The sequence below is a fragment of the Cryptomeria japonica genome, chromosome 8, assembly GCF_030272615.1.
Source record: "Cryptomeria japonica chromosome 8, Sugi_1.0, whole genome shotgun sequence".
In the NCBI taxonomy this organism is placed as follows: domain Eukaryota; kingdom Viridiplantae; phylum Streptophyta; class Pinopsida; order Cupressales; family Cupressaceae; genus Cryptomeria; species Cryptomeria japonica.
This window is the reverse complement of record NC_081412.1, coordinates 436672342-436691792: the sequence shown is the minus strand read 5'-3', so window position 1 is coordinate 436691792 and position 19451 is coordinate 436672342. Positions and strand designations below refer to the sequence as shown.

The 19451-nt window shown below is 35.0% G+C and overlaps 1 protein-coding gene across 1 annotated transcript; it reads right to left on the bottom strand.

Annotated features, from left to right (window-relative positions):
• Window positions 1-1839: 1839 nt before the first annotated feature.
• LOC131067842 (uncharacterized) lies at window positions 1840-3470 on the bottom strand. Its single transcript, XM_058003011.2, has 2 exons — window positions 3354-3470; window positions 1840-2993 (listed from the first exon to the last, which is right to left on the bottom strand). Exons 1-2 carry the CDS (start codon window positions 3430-3432, stop codon window positions 2062-2064), a joined length of 1011 nt encoding a protein of 336 aa, XP_057858994.2. The 5' UTR covers window positions 3433-3470; the 3' UTR covers window positions 1840-2061.
• Between the last annotated feature and the right edge of the window lie 15981 nt (window positions 3471-19451).

Sequence of the window (19451 nt, the reverse complement as noted above, 5' to 3'; positions counted from 1 at the left end):
CATGAAACAAATATTTCAAAGAATACATCATAGGGGATATAATTAAGAAATATAAAAGTACTAAAGGGCTTGTGAGTAGGGATGCAATACATATGAAGCAATCAAAATATCAATCCATACTCAAAATATAGTAATAAAGAGGAATAAAAGGGTGTATCAAACTCCTAATCAAATTGCAAGAAAAACATTATATAACCATGAAGAGAATATTTAAAACCATAGTACAAAAGAAAAATTACATGAATTGTAAGATATATCACAAAAAATATGAAGGAAACCAACCAAACATCATAAATATTTTAGAGAATGTATGTTAATAAAATTTAATAACAAACAAAAGTATTGTAGAATAAAGTCAAGATTGATACTAATAAATAAATAGATTAAATTTTAATAAAATAAATAAACGGTCTTAACTCTAGATTTCAGGTGTATGAGATTGTGAGAGATAGTACATAACTATTCATCACTTTTTTAGAACACTAAGAAGTAATAGATTGCTATTCTATACTAGGAAAGAAATAATTGAAATCTCAAGTCAATTATTTTGATGTGAAATTATTTTAGGCCAAATGTATGATATGGAATTAATTTAAATGCCTTGAAATCATCCTACCCTAAAATCGTCCATTTCTCTTGCAAAATTAAATCTTCCACATTTTGTTATCTATTCTTGTTCACCTCGCCTTTTGATGTTAAAAACTTATAGAAAATAGACTAAACATTGGTAAGAACCATTTACAAGCTTTTTGAGGAATAGTAATGTTCTCCCTAGTCAAAAATTTAATTTGTTTGATTCATTGGTTTGTAAGCAATGAGTAAAGGTATCAATTGATGGTCGAATATGTTTTTCTTCCAATCCATGGTTCTCTTTTGTAAAGAGTTTCGGGTCCCCTCAAAACTTATTTTTAACTTAATCAAAAACACAATTTTCATAATATTATATTTAAAACTATATTATTTTATAAATTTCATAAAAAAAAATTATTTATTATAATTAATTTTTATAAATAATGTCTATATTACCATTTAAAACAATCTTATACATATTTATAAAATACATAAATATATAAATAAAAGTAATATAAACAATTAAAATAAATATATTTCCTGCTACAACTATCAATGTTGAAGACCTACCTCATACAACTAACGACTAATGATTATGTAACAATAACATTCACAACTTTGTAAGATAAAATATGGACAAAATATATGTTTCAGACATTCTAACATGAATCATTAATTCTTAAATCCTAAGATTAAATGAGTACTGACAACTTTGCTCTACTCAATTTAGTTACTTCATTATAGCTTATATATGATTCAATTTAAACCACTACCACGTTGAACATTAAAAAATAGGCGGTACTGGATCGCATTCAATGCGCTTTCAATTTCTCCAAGATTTATGTTTTCTCATGAGTCCTGGGCTACAACTTGTTTTAAATTTAGAGAAAAACCTAGGCAATATCCTTTGATTTCTGTAATAAATTTCTAAATGTTACTCTAAGTTCAAACTGTTTAAAGCCCAAACAAATCAGAGACCCACAGACCAAAATACACACGTAACTGGTTATAGGTAACTCTAAATATCCAAAACTCTTTGAAATTTATCTCTGGTCATCCTACATGATGATTATCACTAACCAAACATATCTACTTAAACCATTGCATAAGAATCTGTTAACACTGCGTAAGCGACAGGATGCAGATTACTGTATTAATCGTGATCCTGTGAAATAGACTTCACAAATCAATTGGATAGAGTTTTTTTATTAAAGATAAAGCAAATTTTCAAAGGATTCAAACCTATTTACATATTGAATAACAAATAAATTATCGGAGGTCATCGAACCAACTTGAGACAATTATCTACATTAACAGTGCTACTAATACGGAAAGACAATCATAAAGCACTCAGAACTCCAAACCAAAAAAGGTAGTCACGTCTTAAAACTGTAGAACTCCAGAGAACCCTAAACTCTAATACTAATCATTTCCTCCTAACTCCTAAAGCAAATTCCCTCCCTTACAGTTTTCCCTTCCTTGCAGCAGCCATTATTTAGTTTGTTGAAACCACCATGGTTTCATGCTTTGTGCTGATTTGGGTGTTAAGCATTCCACCCCAGAAGGTTTTGATGAATAAAAGACGCTGATATCATTTGGAAGAGAAACAATTTTGTTTGTTGGAGGTGCATTTTGGATTATTGAAACGGGGTTCTTGCCCTTTCCATTTCTCAGTGACTCAGACCGCAATATGCCTACTGGTCCACCAGTCCAAGTCAAATCTGTGGGTGAATACCTAGGTTTAGGCTTGGTCTGAGAATGGTCAGGAATTGTATGATCTGTAGCTAATGAGCTACACAATGCACAATTTTTTGGGGAAATATGAGATGGTTGTGGGAGTTTATCTATAGCAACTTTTGCTTTACTCATAAGCCAGTCTATGACTTTGCTTGAATGATCAAAGCCCAATCTTTGCTGTAAATCATAAAACTGAAGAGCTGTAGAAATAGAAAGCCTCACCCTTGTGTCGCGAAGTCCTTTTGAAGTACTAACTTTACTATGCCGATCTTTGTTTCCACGAGAACGAACTCGTAAAGCTTTAGAAGCGTGAGGGCATATGTTTTCACATTCTGGTGCTTCTGAATCCATGGGGATTTCATGAATAAAGGCATCTTGTTTTGTCACAGACATGTTAGTCAAATTATTTGAGTTCTCCTTTGGGCAAAGCTCTTTTCCATCATTAAATTGAGGACGTGAGCCCAAAAGGATGGGCAAATTATATTCAACGTTTATTTCAGCTTGATCTGGAGAAAGACATTTGAAATGCATGTAGTCTGTAGCATCATATTCTTCATGGGACTGATAAATTCTTTCAGATTCCCAGAAAACATGGTCACTGTAGCTGGGGGGAAGTAATCCATCATCATCCACAGGGACAGGTCTATCCCACAATTCTCCAATGTTGATCACCATTAATTTATAGTCTGCTGCAAAGGATATAGGTGATAACAAGATCAAAATCCCCTCTATACTGGGGAAAGAATTGGAATCATTAAACATTGTAGCATAAGCCTACATGAGATTTTACAGAGAGAATTGTTTTTAATCAATGTTTCAGACCCCATTAAGGATGAGAGCATAAATGATCTAAATGGATATTGAGATAAGTAATAACAGTTGTGAAATACATATACCTAATACTGAACTATTACAAATGGAAATTCCAGGAAATCTACAACTGCAGAAATATAAAACAAGCCATGAAAAAGACTCTTTTTTGTTTATGGCAAACAATAAAAAATAAAATTCCACCCTACTGACAGAACCCAGAAAGACCTACGTACCTGGTGCTTTCCAAGGAAGCCTCTTTAGATTGCTCTGAGTGTACCGAGCAAAGCTATCCACTCTTGACACATAACACATTCTTTACGAAGCTCTAGATCTGGGTTATATAAGCAAAATGTCTCCTATGAACATAATAGATTTTTCCTGTTGATTTCTCTTTCAAGCCCTCATTAATTGACCTTAATTTCTCAGTTTATTTTAATAGGAACAACATCCCATCCATTTGATCCACATTATCTTTACCTGTCTTATCACCCGAAGCACTGACAGTCTGCCCTAAAAACAAGCAGCCGAGATTGGTTTTTAGAGAACAAGGTACAGTGAGACATTCACTGTTTATACCCATAGACCTGGCACAAAAGTTGTAGAGCCGGGACACATCAATTTCAAAGAATGTTTAATATTCCTGGATATATTAATATACTATCATATAAAATGATGACGGCATGACTGACATTAATGGGTGCCATTAAACAAATGGACCGTCCTTTTCAGTCACCAAAAGCACTCTGCGCACTTGAAAAACTTGGCCTACCTGAGTATACGACAAGTAAATGATGTTTAATAAGTGAATGGAGTCAATATTTAATTTAATTTGAATACTTTAATGAATATTATTAAACATAAAAAATAAAGATATTATTTCTAGTAATTTAAGTTTGCATATATACATTCAGTTAAATTAGTTACTAGCATTTGCACCTTGGTGTGCCAAGGGTATACCAAAGTGTTGTGGGAATTTAATCAAGAAAATTTTTAGTTCTTATTTTAGCATACATTTGTGGAGTAGATTAGGTCAATTGGTAGGCCATTTAGTAAATAATTTTATGTGAGCAATAAAGGTCTAAAAAAAGAAGTCGTATGTAGCCGAGAAAATGAACTTTGTATCCATTACCAATAGGCTCATCTTAGGCGAGAGAGAGAGAGAGAGAGAGAGAGAGAGAGAGAGAGAGAGAGAGAGAGAGAGAGAGAGAGAGAGAGAGAGATAGCTAAAGAGACAACAAACATAGAGAAGTATGTCTAGACAAATAGATATGAAGAGGGGAAGAGATAAATTTAGACAGAGAGGAATAGGGGAGATAGAGGGAGGGAGGGAGGGAGGGAGAAAGAGAGAGGTATAAAGATATATGACCATCGAAATTGTTTATTATAAGATAAACTTGTTATCATATTTTATTAATTGATTTAACCTAGATTATTTATATTAAAAATTATCATATAATTTATTTTTTCTTGTAAATGATGTTTGTGCAACAAAGGTCTCAATGGAGAACGGGTATCTTCAATCCACTATTCATCCATTTACAAGGTTCCAAACATGATTGAGATAAAATGTTTAAATGGAAAAGTTAATTAGGCTCAAGAGGGAGAGAAAGAAAGAGAGATTGGCATAGAAAGAGGGTGACATAGAGCGAGGGACCAAGAGAGAGGAGTAAGGAGATACTAATAGAGAGGAAGATAGAGATAGAGACGGATATGGAGATGGAGGAGAGGGATATGAAGAAGAGAGGTAGATATAGAGGGGAGAGAGGGAAAAATATAGATTGAAAAGATAATTATAGAGATAGGGAGAGAAAGGGAGAGAAAGGGAGAGAATAAGAGAGGGGGAGATAGAAAGATATAGATAAAGATAGGAAGTGATACAAAGTTCTAAAGAGAGGTAGAGAGAGAGTGATATATGGTACAAATAGATGAGGAGATAATGAAATAGAGATAGGGGGAGAGATAGAGACAAAGAGCTATAGATATAGAGGTCTAGGAAGAGAGAGAGGGGGCGAGAGAGAGAGAGAGAGAGAGAGAGAGAGAGAGAGAGATGTCCAGAGATAAAGGAGGGAGAGGAAGATAGAGCAAGAAAATAAGGATATATATATATATATATATATATATATATATATATATATATATATATATATATATATATATATAGAGAGAGAGAGAGAGAGAGAGAGAGAGAGAGAGAGACAAGAAGATCAAGTGGAAGAGATACAATAATACAGAGAGATAGGAGAGGGAGGGATAAATAAATATGTAGATGGTAAGATAGAATGATAGAGAGATAAATATACAAAGAGATTTGGATTTCAAATGGGAGATGGATATAGAAAAGTATAAAGAGAGGGAGAAAGCTAGAGAGTGAGGAAAGAATGATACAAAGAGATAGTGGTGAACATAAGGAGGGATAGACAAGAAGTGTATGTTTACATGAGTGAGAAAGAGATACAAAGAGAGATAGAGAGGGAGGGATAATTGTAAAGAGAGGAGAGAGGCTAAGTGGAGAGATATACAAAGGGGGTGATAGGGACAAGATGAGAGATAGAGAGAAAAGGAGAAATAAAGGTATAGATATAACTTGGGAAAGATAGACAGATTGAGTGACTAAGTAAAAGAGAGATAACTATGCAACAAGTTAGTTTCAAGCTTAGATAGATGTATAAATATGATTAATTATTTATAAATTAAATAATACATTAAAAATATAGAATAATTATAAAATTATTTTTTTAAACCTAATTTACCATGTCTAAATTCAAATTTATCAACATATATTTTTTTAATTGTCATATTTATTAATTCCTCTATGAAAATATTCAATAATTTTTTAAATAATAATAATGTAAATATTAAATACTAGATGCAAATAATTTTTTTTTGAAACTATTACCCAAATATGACTTTTTCAAAAGTAAAATTAAAATTAGCATACAAAAGTGAAAAAAAAAATATAGATATAATAAATTACTATGACTAAATATTATAAAATAACATTATGAATATGATGAATCTTATAACTATATAAAAGTATGATGGACTAAAATTTAATTAAGAATATCTAAATAATAATAAACCGCTGCCATGGGCTCACTACTTGGGAAAAATGAGAAGTGACGTGTAGAAACGATGGTAAGGGAAGGCTTTTCTACACCACAAGGAGAAAATAGAAATGGTAAACCTTATGTTAGTTTGTCTCATAGAAAAATGTGAGAAAAAAAGGCAAAACTACGATAAAAATGCCAAAAAAATAAAAATCGGTGTAAAAATCGAGGGCTAAAAAGTGTGCAATCATCTTCCATAGGCTAATCAACATTATCAATTATTGAACACCAAATGGAGGTTGTTTATTTCATATTAGGAACACCTTCATTGTAAAAATAACATCTATATTTCTTAAAATCATTTAATACAATCTTAAACACCTCTTTCACTTTTATCTCATAGCTTAAAATGTTTTGGATCTAGATTTGATTTTTTAAACTCTTCTAGATATAAATTTTTTCCATGGCACATGATTCTTCTAAGAGATTGGCTTTCTATGCCTTAGAAATTCAAGTAGATCTTAAATACTTTAAAGATGGAGTGTAATACCCCTCTAACCCTTGCACGATAAGGTGGATATGATGATAATAAACCTACACTTTAATGTAGATAATGTAGTAAAATAGTAATAATAAGTGTGGATGAAAATACTGTTAGATCTAGAGGTCATCATGATAACAATGTTTCCACTAATATAGTTAACTCATGAAGGTAGCATGGTTATATTTTAAAGATGATGGATGGAAAGGGATGACATCACATCATCTTAATAGATGAGAATGCATGTGATGTTAGAATCCCCTTCCAGTGAGTTTAATATTATGTTTGTTTTCATGCATATGAGTATGCCTAGTTATAATGTGAAAATATCCTAATTGTACTAATTAGGAAGTGGTTATTTAATGTTACTCTATTATTAATAAAATTTATCATTGGCAAGAAGATTTTCTTTCTAACCGTGTTTATTATATGATCTCCTTTGGGAAATGAATTATGTTCTAGGGTAATGGCCTCTATGTCTATTTTCCTAATTATGTTCTTATGGATTTATGTTGGCTTACGTGGCTTGTTGCCTCTGCATACTGAGTTGATTCAAAGAAGGTTACTTATATTTAATGGATCTATGTTCTAGGATATGTCTATGGGGTGATGATTTATATTTTTAAGGATTTATTGGCGATATCAGGGTTTAATGCTTAGGTTACTTGATGTTCTTATGTTTATGATGTTACATGTAATGATGCTTTATGATGATATTAGGGTTTCATGGTTATAGTTCTTAGTGGCTATATGTTATATGTTGTACAATGTATTTATGATGTACTAACATTTGTTCAAATAGTTTTAGATAAGGAATTCTTCTAGCTACTAATTCTATTTGCTAGATGTATATATGGATGCATATGTAGTGTAGGTGTTTTGTGTTTTGTTTTGGTGCAAGGACCAGACATCGACTCCACCTGGCTTCATAGGTCTGAGTGTGCCTAACAACCCTTGATGGTGGTAATGGAGATATCATATAGGCCTAAGTTGACGTAACCCTAATCATTGTGCCATAATAGGACAATTATCTTTGGTCATGTGTTTACTTGTTCGAACTTTCCCTAAATAGAATATTCGCTACCCTAAGTTAGTTGCTTGAGTTTGAGGTGAATGTTGTCTTAATCTTGGTTATGATGTAGGTGTTTATGTGTAATATTTTATTGGGATGCTAATATTATTTTATATGTAATTATTGATGATTGTTAGCATTATTATTAATATTATTATTTTATTAAAGATATGATTTATTGTTATTTATATTAAAGTGTTTATTCCTATTATTTAGTTATGAGATTTATTATTTACGAGGCTATAATTAATTGAGCTATTTTTGATGAGGAATAATAAATTATATAAAATCTTTATTTGTCTAAATATGTTTTAAGTGGGATGATATAAATTATACTTCGGATATATATTTAATTATTTTGATTGGTGGGGAGTTGGTTTCCATTTATGAGTTTAATTTTGGTTTATGCTTTCATTTTTAAGTTTATTTGTGGGAGTTTTTGATTAAGTAAAAATAGGTTTTTAAGGGACTTGAAACCCTGTACAAAATAGGTTTTAAAAGGGCTCTTACAACCAATAACATGAGATATTCAATCAGGTTCACAAAATGGAACGAAACAAAACAAAGAAAGGGTAGAGACCCCAAAGAGACAAGCTGCCTAAAAAGTAAAATCAACTAGCTGTAGGCAAACCATAACAAAAAAAGGGCAGCAGAGAGAAAAAAGAAAAGAAAGTTGCAGCTGCCCATAGGGGTAAAGACAACCCCCCTAACTTAGGATTTCCCAATGGATCCCTTCTTGTGGGATTGAAGGATCACGTCAAAAGAAGGAGAGGATCGCTTAGAATGTTTTCCTCTAACCTTAATCTAACTGTCTTCAACTCTAGCAGCCTCGTCTTGCCACTCCAATGAATCTAATGCTGGAAACCCAACAACCATGGAGTGACCAACATACAACACAGCTCCAACATGACCAGCAGGGCTAGAGTCAAAATCAGCCCTGGTAACAGATCAGACAAGCAAAGGGACCGCAACAACAATCTCCCCAGAGACAGGAACAACCCCAACAGACCAGTCAGATCTAGAAACCGAGGTAGATCCAATAACCAAAGAGCCAGCAACATCACCTTCCTTCCTAACAGCAATAGGTGGGACAACCTCAACAAAAGAAACACCAGCCTGCAACCCACAACCCCCAAAAGCCACCTCAGGTCATGAGAAAATAGAGCCACCCACCATGGGGGAAGCCACCCCATCCGTCAACGGGACCATTATGGCAGTCATTTTGTCCTGAGTAACCACTAGGGAAAAAATTCGCTGCGAAGAATTCTTTACAACAAAATAATGTTGAGTTGAAGCATCGTTCTACCAAGACATAGAACGTTTCTTAGTAACACCAATATCATATTTGGTAACAACATGACCCATTTTAAAGAACCTTCTGCACCTGAAGGGAATCCCTTCATAGTCCAAAGGATGAATCGAATGGCCCATAGGAGACATAAGTTTTATCTCTGCAGGCAATCCCTTAGACACATCAATTTCCACCAAGATGCGAGCATAGGTAGAATGGCGAATATTAAAGGAATCGGGATCGAACATCAGGAAGTCCCCAAGAGCCTCACCCACTTCCTCAAGAAGAGAATCCACCTAAAGATGAAGTGGAAGGTTAGGGATTCTAACCCATCAAAGAATCTTATTGAAATTTTCAGAAGAGGGATTGAAATCTTTGTGCCAAGGCTTAACCATTAACACAAAATAGTCATCCCAACTGAAGAAATGATCACACAGAATACAATTTATGTCCTCAACAATGTCAAATTTTTCTATGAAAAAACCTTTATGTAGAGGGAAAATATGAAGTGTACCAGAAATGAGGGGCTCCTAGTGCTTGGAAATCCACGCATTAAATTTTGGAAGGCTAGGCCAAAAACCCTTGAATCTATAGATGAGACCATGAGTAGAAAAAATGGAAGCAGCATGATCAATCTCGGCCACAGTATCCTCCTCCAAAGAAAGGCCAATGGACCTACAGACATTAAAAGGCTCAACAACCGAAGCAGCCTTCTTCAAGACCCCAACAAATGGGCAGCTACCCTAGGAGGTGGAGCAGGCAAACCACCTCTAGCCATAGACACTGGGGCACATGGAGAGTAACAAGAAGAAATCCCCTTCAAAATGGGGGTGCCCGCAGCAAGCTCTGCATTCAAATCCAAATTCACATCTTCCCCATCAACAGTCGACGACCCAGAGACGCCACAAATCACAGAGGAAGGAGCACGAGAAGAAAATACAAGGTTTGAAACACCCATCGGATGAGAAGCGACCGCAGTGTTCGAAACACCCACCAAGCAGGAAGTGACTGCATCCATGACCTATGATTATAGATTTGAAAACAAAGTTAGCACAAGTAATAGTTTATTTGTGGGAGCTGGTTGAGTTTTCCCCTACACAATTTTGTGAGGGGATTCTACATTATTCTATGTATTATTTTTAGAGAGAAAAGGTTGCTTATAATGGTGATTTTTTCTGGAGTTTTAGAGGTTTAATGATTTGGATGTGTGAGGATACGATTTGGTTGGAATTTGGTTCCAATTCTTTGTGCATTTGGTAATGGTTTCTTGTTGGATTTTTCTTGATAATATTTGGGGAGGGTTTTTGGTTGATTTGCAACTACATTTTCTTCATAGATTATTAAGAGGATTGTTGGTTGTGCGTGGGTTGTCCTCATGATTCAATCTTCCTCTTCTTTCTTTTTTTTTTAAATTTCTCCGCAAGACTCGAGACAAGAGTTGATTCCATCTTGCTTGATCTATTCTCATTGTTTTGAGAATGACAATAATGTGAATTTAATCAACTTTACTTTCAATCTGAAAATGGTTTTGATTTTTTATTATGCATGAGTACTTTTATGTTTGAATGCCCTCTTCTTCCTTGAGTTTTTAGGGGTTGATTTTTTAAGAAATCTTTGTTTTTTTTACAGTGATCTTCAAGTATAGCTGTATGGATTTCTTGTTGTGTAGGGTTTTTTTTATATGCTTCAAAATTATGTTGCTCTTATTATGGTTTTAATCTTATTTATATGTTGTATAACTTGAGTTGGCCCAGTGGTGGAGAACTTGTGCCCTTGAAAGAGAGGTCACAAGTTCAAATCCCATAAGGGGGTAGGGTATGTACACCTTATCGGCTTCAGCCCATTGCCAATAAAAAAAAAATATTATTTATATGTTGTTATTTCCATTTTTTATGCAAACGAAATTAGTTTGTGGTGTTTTAGGTGAATCGAGTAGTGTAGTTTTATCACAGTTTTGTGGGTTTGGTAGAGATTTTGGAAATAAAAGATATATCATTTGCTGCTATGGTAAATCATTTTTCAAACCTGACATATTTTCTTAAATATCAAAATATGCATTTCCATGGTGTCTTATAAGATTTCATTCAATTTGGTGTTCCTCTATGCAAGTCTAGTTGATCAGTTTTGTTGCTTTCAATTGATTTGGCAAGATAAATTGTGAACCCATTTTCAGATCTGAAATGAATCATTAATATATTGTTGATAAATAATAGGATCTCAGTTTGAGTCTCATACTTGTTGTTTAACTTTATTCATGCATTTCAGTGTCCAAGTGGATTCAAGAGGCTTGTCATGAGGTTGTTATTTATTGTATCAATGTTGATAGACTTATAAATCACTGAGAAGGGGGGGGTGAATCAGTGATAGAAAAAACAATAACACTTTAATCCCAGACTGGAAAAAATATTTAACCAGTTTACTTATGACTTTGCATGCAATCCAAAGTGTTATAAAAGCATTCACAATAAGTAAAACATTCACCATAGCACAAGTATTTATATGTGGAAAACCCAACTGGGAAAAACCATGGTGAGATGGAACTCACAAGTTAACTATCTACAGAAATAGGTAACTCAAAATGCTCTATTAGGAGCTCAGATCCTATTAAATATCCCAAGCCCTATTAGGAGCTATGCTTGGTTAAAGGTAACCTCAGTGGAGGATTTAGATCCAAGTTAATGAATCACCTTGTTAGAGGATTTATACAATGAAGCTTGTTAGAGCTTACCCGGTGTTAGCACATTTTTTTGCAAAATGTTTTTTATGCTATTTAATGATGCATTCTATGTATATTTCTATCATAAGAGCATTTACTGTTGGGTTGTATGTGTAGGAGCTATGTTGCAGCATCAGAAAAATCCAATTGACCTATTTTCTGAATGGACAAGTATCACTTGGGCATGTTAAGGGTTGGCACTAAGTGGGGACTACATGAAGAAGTTTCATTATGACAATATTGGGATCCTTATAAGAGCATTTTTGCATATGACAGAGTTTGGGCCTATTTGATGGAATCTGACATTTTATTAGCACATATGAAGTCTCCATGGAGAATTGGACACATCAACATCCATGAAGAGGAGCTCAATTTGCATGATTTTCAAATTTGAGTTATCGGCATAAGTTACCTCGATAAGACCACCTAGTCAAAACAATGGAAGGATCTATCGACGTAACCTAGACTGACCACTCTGAAGGAGAGCTAAAAAGAAGTTCATAATGAAAGGTGACTCAGTGCGTTGATCTAAGGAGATGACTTTATCAAAGAGACCTTCATCGAGGAGAAATCATGAAGAAGGGTTCATCAGCATAACATTCACTATCGGAGGCATGAGAAAAATGTTATGCCAATAGTCGATGAGGCTATTTGTATAACTTACACCGATGAAGGAGAATACAGAGTGGATACTTTGAAGTCATTGAGATATCGAAAGGTGTAAAAAATAGCTACCTCGATACCCAATAGAATAAATATCATGGCAGATGGAAATGAGGTTTCATCGGGATAGCCTACACCGAAAGAAGTGACTAGGAAAGTAACAAGGTGAAGTCATCAGGATAACATCGGCTAATCGGAAGAAGACATTTTCTGCTACACCGCTACCTGATGAGGAAGCTGGGGTAGTCAATAAGAAGGAGACCTCATTGGGGGAACATATGCCGATAGACCAAGAATAACATAAAGATAGACAAGCTGGAGCCCGATCTCATCGGGTCATCGGAGAAACATAAGATAGGTTGTCCCGACACCCGATAAGCTTTGAAACATGATGAACAAGAAGGAGGATTCATCAGGATAAGTCAGGTTCAGTGGAATGAAAGAAAAATGGCTACGTCGAAGCCCGATGGATTGATCGGGGAAACCTATGCCGATCAGAAAGACAGAAAGCCGCATCATCATTGCATGTACAAATTGGAAAAGTGTATTGTAATATAAGTGGAGCCAAATAATTGAATCATCGGGAAGAGTTGTGCTGATTAGCCATTGTAAAATCTGATTCTAAATGGAACAACCTGCCATTATTAAATGCAAACAATCGGTAGGTCTGTGTTCGCATGAGGCAAATCATAGCGGAATTTCAATTGAGTAAATGCTTCTAATTTGTCAAATCTATATATGGGAGTTTGTACAAGGAATTTTCATAACAGATTGAAGTGAACAAAAAGATTGAAGTGCAATAGAACTGTAGAGAATTGAATTTCAGAAGGCTTGAAAGATTCAAATATAGAGGGTTCTAGTTCTAAAGGCAAGATTGAAGTCTCTGATAGTGCCTCGAAGAAATCTAAAGGTGGAGAAAGCATGCAGAAGCGAAGGTTGAATAAGGACATGACTGACCAGATGAGCTCACCATGAGCCAAGTCCTGAAGGTCTAAGGTTGATTTGCCTATCCATGATCAACTAGAGGATAATTATAAGGAAATTGGTGATGTCTGGACTATGTTTAGGGGGCATGAATTGTTGCTCTACCATTACTCACGAAGATAGAAGCTGATGTCGATATCTAATCCGTGAATTACAGATCTGGGTAAGCTCATAGTTCCAAATGTATTCGCGAATATTGAATTGTTGAAAACCTTGGTTAAGAACTACAATGCTACGAAGAGATGCATCCAATTTCCCAATGGTGATGCATTTATTCGCTTCAATACGACCACAATCTATGAAGTGTTTGACCTGAGTTATGAAGAAGATGTGCCTCTATACTTTGAGGAATTGGAAGAAGAATACAGAACCATGGACACGACCTATCAAGGATGGAACTTAGCCATCCACAGGGTAGAGAAAGGGAAACTAAGTGATGAAGATGGTGCACCCTATGATGTAAATATTTTTAGACAGTATTTACAATACACATATATGGCTTGCGGACATGTAGGAGGAATGGAAGCTCCAGATGTAGCATGGATGGGGCCACTGGTTCTTGCAGCAGACATTCAAAGGCACAAATCAAGACAATTTGATTATGCAACCTATCTGGTTGACAAACTACATGAGGGTTTTCTAAATCTCCAGAATAACCTTGACAAGTCCTTCAAGCATTATTCACTATTGATGCATATTGTGTTGTTCTATGGAAGATTGAAAGGACTATGGCCAGATGGTTTAAGGGTAAATCCTCAAGGCAAGGATGGACAGGATCAGCCTATACAGTTGTGGGTGTTGTTGTGGGATTCAAGGTATGATAAATCTCACTATGTGAGATTTGAAATTTTTTTTGTTGAACCATTGTTCAGGGTTTATAATGTGTCGTGTGAAGTGTCATTCTCAAAAGTGATTAAAATATTTCTTCAGCCATATGAATACAAGGATACCAGAGTCAACCATAATTGGGGAGATTGGTATACTTGCAGAGATTTCACAATTGTTAGAGTTTTTGGATTCGAAGGTGCTCCCCATGTGCTACCAAAGCCTGTGCCAGACCGAATTACTTACTTGGAGATTCTGAGACAATTGAGTGTCTCTAATGCATGACACTTTGGGGATGCCCACAAGCAAACCTTCTTACCTGGGACTCTTCAGTTTGGAGATTTTAGAATAGTCTCTACCAGAGCTTATGAAGCCATAAATAAGAAGCTAGTGGATGGATTTAATCTATATACACACGCCAAGGAAGAACTATGACCTAGAAGGTTACATCCACATGTGCAGAAAAACACAAAACCTAGGAGATTATCTCCATGAGTATGATGACTATGAGGATTTGTGCAAGAACAAAGAGTTAGAAGAACTTGCAAATGTTGTTGATGACTTTTAACGAAGATTGGAAGAAAGGAAGCAAAGACTTGGGGATATGGAAGGAGAACAAGAACAAGATGTGGAAAGTGATTCTGGAGAGAATGAAATAGTTTCTAAGCTTCAAGTACCGAAAAAAGAAGATGAACCGGATGCTCAAGACAAAATTGTAGAAACATTGAATGTAGATTTGGATGCTAGGCTAGAAAAGTATACATCTTTTGTATCAAGTGATGAATTTGTTAAGTCAAAGGAGTTTAAGTCCTTTTTGTATCATTTTAAAGGAAAGAAATTTAGAGATGCAATGCCAGATGTAGCACTAGAGAATGAGGCAGAAATGCTCAGGAAGCTGAAGGCAGAAATTAATTCTGAGTTAGAGAACATGACCCCTCAAAGGGGAAGACAACTTCTTGTAGAGGAAGGAATCATTCTTTTCCCAAGCTGGGACCTTAGTGCATCTTTTATTTTTGATAGCTTGTTGCATTAAGATATGAAGGCTTTTAAGTTAGACATTTAGGGTGTTAATGATATTTTTATTGGACCAAGATATGATCTAGATGATGAGGCTATACTTTTATAAGTCCTATATCCCCCAAAAAAGAGACCAAAGATTATAGATGTTGACAAGGCCTTTGGCCATATGATGAAACTAAAAGTTGGAGAAATAGATCCCATGGTCACAATAGAGATGGGGATAGATCTTTCAAAGTTGAACAAAGCTTAGATGGAAAAGAAAATCACAGAAAAGGAAAAATACAAAGCTTTGTATGAAGAATTATTGAAGAGAGGTGGTCATCCAGTACCACAGATTACAAATGGTTCAAAGATAAAAAAGAAGTATGATGAATTATTATAGGAGTACCATAAGTTAAAGAAATAGATGCGAACTATCAGAGCGGATGCAACATGTGTGTTGATTACTAAAATATATGAGAATTTGTAGAAAGTATTAGAGGAATTCTCAACTATTTATCAGAAAAATAAGGATAATATTGTATCACACCAAAGAATTTATGATAGATTAAATTTGTTATTGCAAGATAATACATAGAGTGACAAAATTGTCAGCAAGGTCAAGAAATTAATTAATACTCATGATAAATTTATGACTGAATTAAAAACTGAATATGAGAAGTGTCAGGGGATTATCCAACATGGATTCCCAAGTGTTGTGGATGATACAGGGATGATAAAGGATAAATTCCAATGGATTTTTTATTGCAGATCACTACTCATTGTAGCCCTCAGCATCGCCCATGCGGATACCTTGGACATGACTGAAATAGGGGAACAACTAGAGAAATTTGTTACATTGGAAGTGGCAGTCAGAGATATCATCTTCAACGCTTGCACCTACAAGCATGAAGGATATCTTTGGCATATTCAGAAGTGCATCAGATGCTGGATGGAAAAAGTTAATTTGTGTCATTGTAATATGTTCTGTAATGTTTCTGGTTGTCATAGTAGTTAGGGAGTTATTAGTTAGGTTTTTGTTAGTTTTTAGGTTATATTGATGAAAGGGTGTGTCCTTTCATTTGTGTCTTTTGACTCACATATGTATAAGGAGTAATTTTGTATGTAGAAGGGTTACAATTTTCACATTGTCTGTTGGGACTGCGAATATTGTGTTAAGGCAAGTCTATAGGAATGAAAAGTTATTTTTGTGTAAGCAAGAACATCACGAAGTACCTATGAGTTTGCAGCTTTTGTACTTATTTTTATTTAAAAACTAATATATAAGATTTGTTGTTTTATCTTCAGATCATTTTGTGTTACATTATGTTGATGAATCAAGTCATTTGGATAAAACTAATTTAGATTTGCTTTAGTGTGCCATCACATGTTGTTGTAGGAAACATAATTGTTTTTGTTTTTCTTACATATTGTGAGTTTTTCAAATTGTCTCCAAAGTTGATTAAAATATTTGTCCACTAAGTAACACATTAATTGTCAGATAAGGCACTGGTCTATTGTTCGTATTTGTGAGTATTTGTTAGGTTTGAAAATTTGGTAGACATTTGGACAAAGATTAGAGGGCATGAATTGTTCATCTTTGGATATGTGTGAAGAAATGCTCTAGAGCCTATAAATAATTAGTGGAGATTCAACCTGGGAAAATTGGCAGTTCCCGATGTTTTTGTAAACATTGAACTTATGAAATCTGTAGCCAACAATTATGACCCCAGGACGAAAACCATACATGATTATATGGGGAAACCAATAGTGTCCATCACTAAAGAAGTTATAGAAATTGTATTTGACTTAGATTGGGGATTTGAAGAAAAGATAGATACTATCAAGCTTACTCGGGAGTATTTTAATATGGAAGATATATATAAGAGGTGGAGACTCCCAATCCACAGATGAAAAAATTGCAAGATAAACAGTGCCATTCGGTGAAGGAGATAAAACTCCCTTTGATGTTAACTTTTTCTACCCCTATTCCAAGTACACATATTATTGTCTAGCCTAGGTCTTAGGAATAGAAGCCCCCCCCCCCACCTTGATGGATATAATGGCTATGATAATCTGTGTAGATTTGCAATCAAAGGACTCTAGAGCATTTGATTTTGCTACTTATTTATCTGAAGCCGTGAATCATGGTTTGGAGAAGTTGAAAGGAGACATGGTGAATGTTCATTTCAAGTATTACTCTTTTCTCATGCATGTATTACTCTATATTGGACAAGATAAAGGATTCTGGCGAGATGGTTTATGTGGCAATTTGAAGAGATCTTTGTTAAAACATTGTACAAATTGCTAGGTTATCTGTGTGATCATTCTATATCTCCAGAAATTCAGAGATTTCTCAGGCCAAAAGAGTTATGTGAAGACACTCCAATTACACATAATTGGGGAGATTGGTACTGCTTTCTGGATTATACTCAGATAAGGGTGTATGGGTTTGAAGGAAATTCTTGTTTGTTGCCTATTATGTGCCTAATAGAGTAGCTTGCCTTGAGATTATCAAACAATTCTCAATAGCCAGTGCTAAACACTTGATAGATCATGGGAAACAATCCATAGTGCTTGGGTTATTGGTATTTTTACACTTTATTGTAAAATGTTCAAAGAGCTATGGCTTATTGCAAAATAAATTGGGTTATTATAAGATGGTGGAAGGTGATCCTAGGTCAATCTTTGACCCCGAAGGTTATATGAGAGAAGCAAAAGCATCATAGAAGCTTAGGGCTAGAGAGCATGTTCCATTGATGTCTGATGATCTCATCAGAAATATGGAAACAAAAGAATCTATTGAGAAAAGGACAAAGTATGACAGAGTATCCAAAGCCTATGAATGGAAGCTTAGTAGAGGAAAGATTAATGAGGATATTATGTAGGGGATAGATGACCCCTTATCCATATATAATAAACTTATGCAACATGAGTTGGAAATTCTCAATGGTGTCCCTATGTATGTTTTCAGGGACAGGAGACAAAACGTTAGGGATGCATAGCCATTAGCACACATGTCTCTTCAATCTATTTCTGAGTATGTCCCTGTTGATTCACCAAGAGAAGGGTAGCCACCTGGATATGATTATAACATGCAGACGAGTCTGGCAACTAGCCAATATGGTGTAGAGGAGATCAATGATGTCAGGTTACTGGAGCATGAAGAATTCATTTCAGACAATGACTTTATTCATACCAAAGAATTTAACATATTTATGTGTCAGTACAAAGGGACATTGGTTAGAGCCAATACACAAGGGAAAACCAACGAAGAGATGCTCAAAATACTACAAGAGGAAATAGACCAAGCCATGAAGGAAATGATGCTTGAAAGGGGAAGGCTATTACTTAAAGATGTTGGGGTATTAATATACTCGGGATGGGATATGAGATTTTCTTTGTTGTTTGATAGTTTTCTAAGGAAACGAGGGCTCGACAAATAAATCATGTCAGATGTAATAGATAAGATTTTCATGGGATCAGGATATGATCTAGATCAGAAAGCTCATATGTTGTGGGCTTTATACCCTATGGAGAAAAGGCCATTACTTGTCGACACTGATGAGGCCTTTGGACATTTAATGATTCAACAAGTTGAGAAAACTGACCCTAGGGTAACTTCCAAATTGAATTTGGATGTGGCAAAATGCAATCAAGATCAAGTTGAATTCTTAGTCAGGGAAAATCGCACATATAAAGGTTTATATGAAAAGGCCAGCGAAGAAGTACAATGACTGCAAGAAAGGATATTACAATCAAGCTCTGCTCCAAGAATTGATACAATGGATATGGTACTTGAGACTGATCGAAAGGTCATAGATGCTCTGACAGACACTATCTACTGGAAGACTAAATGTGAGAAGTTGGTTAAACAAGTAGAAAGTGCTTGACAGAAAATGGATAAACCGGTTAATGATATCATTGAACACGGGTTTACAACCATGGTAACACATGCAGATCAATATTGGAATGTGTATATTGGGTCTGTCAAGGCTCTAAGGGAGCATGAAAGATTAAGGAAATGACTGCAATAGGTGATGAACGACGATGATACCATGACACCTGAAGAGAGAGAAGAAGGGACAACATCCTTGGAGGAACATGACAGATATGTAGATACATTGAACAAAGACCTCCAAGCGTTGGATGATGAGAGCACTTCACGAATGATAACAATCTACAAGGAGGGG